General features: G+C 39.5%; 2 protein-coding genes across 4 annotated transcripts in view; one reads left to right on the top strand and one right to left on the bottom strand.

The window, feature by feature from the left end:
- LOC125043218 (SH3 domain-containing protein C23A1.17-like) overlaps positions 1-1,203 on the top strand; it is a 9,667-nt gene extending 8,464 nt beyond the window's left edge. For both annotated transcript variants that reach the window (XM_047639221.1, XM_047639220.1), the window contains exon 4: positions 1-1,203. This exon is cut by the window's left edge and continues 1,205 nt beyond it. The gene's annotated coding sequence lies outside the window, so the exon portion shown is untranslated.
- Positions 1,204-1,248: 45 nt separating this feature from the next.
- The window catches only part of LOC125043338 (phospholipid-transporting ATPase ABCA3-like), a 27,938-nt gene continuing 21,686 nt past the window's right edge, over positions 1,249-7,500 (bottom strand). For both annotated transcript variants that reach the window (XM_047639422.1, XM_047639423.1), the window contains exons 22-31: positions 7,386-7,500; positions 6,203-6,353; positions 5,885-6,010; positions 5,522-5,640; positions 5,138-5,267; positions 4,758-4,920; positions 4,460-4,602; positions 4,068-4,303; positions 3,122-3,733; positions 1,249-2,870 (exon numbers count right to left, since the gene is read on the bottom strand). The exon at positions 7,386-7,500 is cut by the window's right edge and continues 17 nt beyond it. In XM_047639422.1, coding sequence (XP_047495378.1) covers positions 2,607-2,870; positions 3,122-3,733; positions 4,068-4,303; positions 4,460-4,602; positions 4,758-4,920; positions 5,138-5,267; positions 5,522-5,640; positions 5,885-6,010; positions 6,203-6,353; positions 7,386-7,500 — 2,059 coding nt within the window. In that variant the 3' untranslated portion in view covers positions 1,249-2,606. The remainder of the gene's footprint in view (positions 2,871-3,121; positions 3,734-4,067; positions 4,304-4,459; positions 4,603-4,757; positions 4,921-5,137; positions 5,268-5,521; positions 5,641-5,884; positions 6,011-6,202; positions 6,354-7,385) is intronic.

The raw sequence follows: 7,500 nt of genomic DNA, 5'->3' as shown, positions 1-7,500 counted from the left end.
CTGTGATTCGTCTGGATATTGCCAACTGTACTCAGTCCAACCTCACTAAAAGAAGAAATGGCAACTCCGATTTCTGGAGGACTCCGAATCACCAAATCTATTTTGAGAAGGACAATAGACGCGTTGAAGGGAAATATTCGCCATTCCCTGCTGTGGATATGGCATTTCCCTTCAGTATACCATACTCACCATACCCTCCTGACGGTATGGTATATGAAAAAGAGACGCATTGAAGTGATTCTGAATTCTCAAATCTGTTTTTAGAAGGAATTATAAGTTATAAAATGCTGAACACACGAAAGTTGTGTAGTCTATACCTACTTGAGGCATCTGGCATTACCTTCGTAGATACTTAGTAATAAGTATAAGTAGTAATTCTGCATTGATTTGATATTATTCAAACTAAGAAACACAGATACAATTGTTTGATCAATATATAAATTTGTATAATGTGATTTGGTATTATTCCTTATACAACAAATTTTCTTGACACAGTATAATTGAATAAATAAGCAGTGACTAGACGCACATTCGTTTTACATACATTTTGCAAATAGATTTATTATAGGGGGATCAATATGCATTACTCCACTCTATGCATTATTTTTTTTTTCTTGTGTGGAATCTGTATACATATACCTAGATAAAGATGCCCGCAGTACCATTGACTTTGATATATATTAATGAATATGTAGAATTTGGTATATATTTATATGTAGAATTTGATATATATGTATGAATATGTAGAATCTGATATATATTTATGAATGTGTCATGATTTTTTTTTAACTTGAAAAATGTATATAATTTATTCCATATGTTAAAGAAATATAAGAAAATATATATAAATTCATGTATCTATTTATACGTAAGGCTTACAATCATATTCTACTCTAAAACAGATGTAACGTTTAGAAACAGGCTATACATAGGTTTTACATGCTATATATAACGGTTAAGAGTAAACGTAACCATTATCCTATTAGATATATTTTTACACGCTATAGAGTGTAAGAATACTAAGAATGTTATGAATGTGATGATAGCACATTAATTCTAATGATGATATGCATATATTTTGTATCAACACTGCATATTTATTGAATTTCTACTAGTGAGAGCTAGGATGTTACTCCTAAACTGTGAAGCGTTGTATGAATACTGATTTTTTTTCATCCCTGATAAAGAAAAGAAAAGTAAAAACGTCTTTTGTATTACCTCGTTGGGAATGTAAATGAAACAACTATCTTTTTCCAAAAAAAGATATATTTATCTATTTACTTGTTGAACTTTGGTTACATCAATACATACTCTCGGTATTAAGGTGATACAGTGCACTATGAATATGTTTAATTTTCACAACTGGGATATCTCCCTCTCAGAAAAAAAACATTTGCTCAACTTCATAAAACGAGTACTTTCTTTCACATTGCCTTTCTTTATTATCATAAAACGAGCACTTTCTTTCACATCGCCTTACTTTATTCTCATAAAACGAACACTTTTTTCACACTAATTTATATCTGGATTTTCTACAGGGAGCTCTTACACTCGAATACTAAGGTAACGAAGCCGATTCTGGGGGCAACGAGGCACTTTCTAAAAGTAAAAGGTATTTGGATTTATAAATGATAATTATGAATAAATTAACGACTGAAGAAGTACATTCATAAATAAATGATAATGAATGGATAATAATAATAAACAAGGACCGTGTCATAGCAGCAAAGTCCGATTTTCTTGCATTTAGAGAGGATAAAACTCCCGAAGTGGATTAACATCCTAAGTTTAAAAATTGAATCCGTTTTGGGCCGGACTGGTGGAGGAATATATGTCCTGTGCTCTACAGACCATTGCATTCATATTTTACTGAAGGACAAACAATACTGTGTTTTCATTTAATAATTCAGTAAATAATGTTTATGTTCTATTACCAAAGCAATGATGCATTAATTTCAATTTATGATAAAGAAACAATATTATTTTTTGTCAAAGGATGATGACTAAATAAGAGGAATGGAGTTGGGGTGATGGCTACCGTGCCAAGGAGTAACTATGCCAAAAACTTTGAAAACCGCTGCTCTAATGTAAATTCTCTTGGACGTGCTCAAAATAAATAGTAACAAGGACGATTCACTCAACAAACATCTATAAGGATTATGAAATGAAGGTAAATGTCTTTGTATTTCCATGCTTCAAAATGAGAATGAGCATTGCCATTTATATTTTGGTTATAATACGAGGTAATCATGGAAGTTAGATATACATATGAAAGATCGAGTAGTGCAATGCCGCATTGATATGGATAAATAACAACCCTCCCTGACCAGGTCTCGAACCTAGGCCACTCCAGGTATGAACCTGATGACCAGGGTTTGTCTCTCTCTCTCCCTCACACACACACACACATATGTATGTATATGTATATATAAATATATATATAATGGAGTTGAAGGTCCTAAAATGACGTATCTTCTAGAAGCTCTAGAAGTCACTGTCTTTTAATAACAACATTTAAGAATACCAAAAGGTAACATTCATTGTACACATTCACGATCATTCCGCCAACGAGCAGAACACAGGCACATGCAAAGTTAGACGTGACTTCACAATTTCGTGACGACTTCCTGAGGAATATGTTTATTCTGGTTTTCACCCGAAGCTTCTCTGGCAAAAGTCAAAAACACCTGCTCCAACGAAGTGTCTGAGGCAGCATAGTCCTCTACGATAGATTCCTGTGGGTTTGCGACGGGGCTGGCGACGACGTCAGTGTCTCGGTCGCTGGGTTGTCTGCCGTTCTTCAGCGCCTCCATCACGGAGAAGAGCCGCCCCCACGATATCCTACTTGGGATCCTGTACGACAACATGCCCTGGAAGGAAGCCACAAAAATTCAATTGATAGAGATGTTAGCATGAATATTCGGACGCATGTGCATGTAGAAAATTTTAAAAACGAGAATATCTTCACAGCAGAGGAAATATTCATTTTGCATTCACATATTCTTCTACAGGTGTCGCAATGAAGACACTTCAACCTATTTGTTTAATGTTAATGGAAATCCATATTTGTGCATTTCCAACTTTAAGATTGGTAAGGCCTTCTTTAGCTCTGATTCCTTACCTTATGTTGGTCAATAATCACGGCTCCAGGAAGATAGTAACTGATGGAACTCTTTACTTGCTGCACCTTTGATGTGTAGACATCTTCAATGTTTGTAGCACCCTGGGGACATAAGCCATGGGTTCTTAGTTTTATTTGGAGACTGTAACCTTGTCCAAATTTAGCCTTTAAGTGGCTCGTGCTCCCTACACAACGAAGGGTTCCACGAGACATGATAATGATACGGGAACATAGCGCCTCACACTCCTCCATGGAATGACTGGTGAGGACCACACTCTGGCCGTTGTTGATTGCTTTCGTGACGGCGGTCCACACTCGACGACGAGATGCTGGGTCGACGCCCGAGGTCGGCTCGTCAAGGAACACCAGCTGCGGGGACCCAACTAGCGCCATGGCAGTGGAGAGCTTCCTGCGGTTTCCTCCCGAATATGTTGAAGAAGGGCGCAGTGCACATTCCGTGAGACCAACCAGAGTCACCAACTCGTTAACCAGACGCTTCATCCGTGCGTCACTGACTCCTCTTAGTCTGCCCACAAGCGTCAGCATCTCTATGGCTGTCAACTCGCCAAGAACAGCGTCGAATTGAGGACAGTAGCCTATCTGCTGCACAAACTGTGAATGGATTAATAAATGTTGTTAAACAACTTATGAAATGAAATGCTCTTTGGGTTAGTGTGACATGTAAACAAAGAGACGAGAGAAAGAAAAGCATTTGAAAACTGAAGTAGGCCATGCGGTTTTCTGTGTATATAAAGGTTTATTTGCCTACGGAGCTCGTCAAGTGGTAGTAGGAAATTAAGTGAACAACATTAACGTCAAACCACCAATTTTAATACTCACCGGTGTAGTGAATTGTATTATTAAGTTAAATTTAGCTGTTCAGAGTAGACTAATTCATCATATATGTATCAAACGACAGAAATTTGCACAAAGAAAGAAAATGCACCTTGTTCTTATCCCTGTGAAGTGATATGTTATCTATCATGGCGTCTCCTGAAGAGGGTTCCTCATCCCCGGTCAACATCCTGAAGGTCGTCGTCTTGCCTGCTCCGTTGACCCCCAAGAGGCCTAGGCATTCCCCTCTGGCCACGCGGAAGCTCACGCCACTGACTGCCGGCCGAGGGGCTCCCAGGAACTGCTTCCTCAAGTTGGAGACAAGCAGGGCAGAGTCATCCAGACCACCTGAAGAGCAACGTATATCCATTAGAACGAGGAGTCTTATTAGCAAGTCCTAAAGCTACGTATTTCTTTGCTGTTGTTGTTGTTGTAACTTCTAACTGAGAATCCAAGTACACAGTGGGTAGGCCTATTTCACATTTCGACCTTGCATTTTCTTACCCCCGGCCTGACGCGACTCATATATATTTCGCACTAAGTCAGCCTCTGCAGCAACGTCGTTGTCCTGTGTTAACTCCCAAGCAGGGGTTGTCTTACTACCTTTGCCATGCGAGCAGCGAGTCACCAGTCGCCACCAAGCGCTCCTGTACACAGCATTAACATTAGTGACGTTGTTGATAGGAAAACATATTACAACCACTGAATTATGTATTGAATAAATGTAATTAAATTAACTATATTTCTACATATCCCCCTAAAGGACCAATATAAAGGATTTAGAAACACTGATAGGACTTACTTCAATACTTTGGCAGCCTTGCTTTCCAATAACACGAGAACTGACAGGAAGATCACGCCGTTGACGAACAGCGTGAGCAGACTGGGTCCCATGCCGTTGCCATTGAACATGAAGTACGAATGTTTTTCAAAGCAGATTCCTGTGCCCACCTCTGCGCATTGGGCTAATAAAAATAAAAGATTCGTGTTCAGTAGGTATGAAGTAATGAAATCGATTCTGAATCTATTATGAAATCCATTTACCTTTTCAGATTTTCAGTGACGAAAGGCAACTACTACCATGGATTAAATCACACCCAAAAACATAAATATATCACCGAAGTCACAAAAATGTCTTCTCGTATATAAACAACGATACAAGCACAAACACTGACGACTTACGACAACATATCATATAGGTGTTGTTGGGCAGCATCTGAGTTAGCGTGTTACACAGTTCCTCCTTAACCGTCTCGTTGAACTGGTCGCACTGGGTGTTGTATGTACTTGTGTCAACCAGATGCATGAAGGCCTGTAGTGAGAAATGTGCATAAAGTATGTGAACGAAAATTCAACAAGCCGACAGTATAAGATGGGGATTGAGACAAGGAGAAATAAAGAGAAGTCCAGTAGATAAAGATAAGTGATTATGTTTTTATTAAAGAATGACTAAGATACTAATAATGATGATCATAATAATGATATCAACAATAATACCAATAAAAAAAGCAGTCATAACAGTAATAATGATGATCACTATTATTAAAATAACGACAATGTACTTACCATGGACGCCGGGTATGCAGGAATAAGGGAAGTAATCCAGTGAAGAACATCGCTAACAATGATAAGGTCGGGCTGGTCTGAGAGATCCAACGCCCAGACAGCAGTGGTGATGATCTGGCCTAAAGGGAATAGAGATTTTTTCCGTCACAGTATATATATGTATGTGTGTGTGTGTGTGTGTGTGTGTGTGTGTGTGTGTGTGTGTGTGTGTGTGTGTGTGTGTGTATGTGTGTGTGTGTGTGTGTGGGTGTGTGTGTGTGTGTGTGTGTGTATCAGTGCATTTATCACCTGACATTTGTTTCTTTGTATTACTTTGTCCATCTGTTCTGTAGCTTATGTTGGTATCTTACAGTACAAACTTACCTGCAACGATGTTGATGAGAGCCAACACAGCAAAACCGGAGGCTGCCGTTTGGAAGGGGAAGCTGAAGACGTAAGCCATGGGGATGCTACCCCAGCCATACAGCACTAGCAGCAAGAACAATGCACCTGGAGAGAAACCATAGAATGATAACAATAATGATGATGAAGATAATGATAACAATAACAAAAACAATAATAATAATACAAATGTTATCAATAATAATAGTACTAATGATAACAATAAAAATAATAATAACAACATTCATCAAAACAGCAGCAAAGAACACAACTATGATAATAATAATGATAATGCGTTACCAGGTGCTTGAGCGACGGTGAAATAATCCTTCGAATCCATTACCATGAAGAATATAAAGACTGCCAAAGCGGACACCATGTATGTAAGGAGGTCCCACAGGAAGGTCGTGGTCCACAGAGCCCACAGTGGAGCGCCTGTCATGACCTGGACCTGCGTGAGGGAGAGTTGTGTGTCATTCCTGTCAGTTGAGTAAGAGCGAGGAAGGAAGGAAGATGGGGGATAAGAAGCAGAAGGAAGAGGAGTAAGAGAAAGAGAGGAAGGGGAAGAAGATGGGGGAGAAGAGGCAGAAGAGGGCGAAGGAGGAGGAGAAGAAAACGAAAACGAGAGTTGTGTGTTATTCTTGTCAGGTGAGTAAGAGAGAGGAAGAAAGAAGATGAGCGAGAACAGGCAGAAGAGGATGAAGGAGGAGGTCAGTTGAGTAAAAGAAAGAGAGGAAGGAAAAGAAGATGGAAAGAAGACGCAAAAGGAGAGAGGAAAATAATGAGTGAGAAGCAGCAGGAGGAGGAGAAGGAGTAAAAGAGAGGAACAAGAAGAAGATGGAGGAAAAGAAGCTGAGGGGGATGAAGGAGGAGGAAGAGGAGAAGAAGAAAACGAGGAGATGGGGAGACTTGCGTGTTATTCTTGTCATTAGAGTAAAAAAAAAGGGAGGAAGAAGAAAATGAAGATGGGGGAGAAGAAGCAGAAGAGGATGAAGGTGAGGAAGAGAAGGGGGAGAAAAAGAAAACGAAAATGTTATTCGCGCACCTAGATTAGTTGAAAGAAAGGAAGAAGAAGGTGACGGAGAAGCAACAGAAGACGATGAAGAAGGAGACGAAGAAAGGGAGGGAGCTTGTGAAGTGTGTTTGGGTTTTAGACAAAGAAAGAGGGAAGAAGATGATGGGGGAGAAGAAACAGAAGATGAAGGAGGAGGAGGAGGAGATGAAGACAAAGACGGAGTAGAAGTAGAAGATGAAGAAGAAGAAGAAGAAGAAATAGAAGAAGAAGAAGAAGAAGAAGAAATAGAAGAAGAAGAAATAGAAGAAATAGAAGAAAAAGAAGAAGAAATAGAAGAAAAACAACAAGAAGAACAAGGAGCAGAAATCAAACACGAATAACAACGCTAATAATAATAATAAAAACCTGCAACAACGATATCAAATCATTACTTAAAGACCACTTCCCACTTCGTCAGAGTGAACGCACCTGCTTAGCTTTGGTCTCGCGCTCCTCCAGAGGGAACACGAGGAAGGAGGCAGACAGGAAGGCGAGGGCGAGGGGCATCACCATGGCGTAGACGAAGGCGCTGCCGGAGGTGCTG

Source organism: Penaeus chinensis, chromosome 33, assembly GCF_019202785.1.
Source record: "Penaeus chinensis breed Huanghai No. 1 chromosome 33, ASM1920278v2, whole genome shotgun sequence".
Classification (NCBI taxonomy): domain Eukaryota; kingdom Metazoa; phylum Arthropoda; class Malacostraca; order Decapoda; family Penaeidae; genus Penaeus; species Penaeus chinensis.
This window is presented reverse-complemented; position numbering and strand designations above follow the sequence as displayed.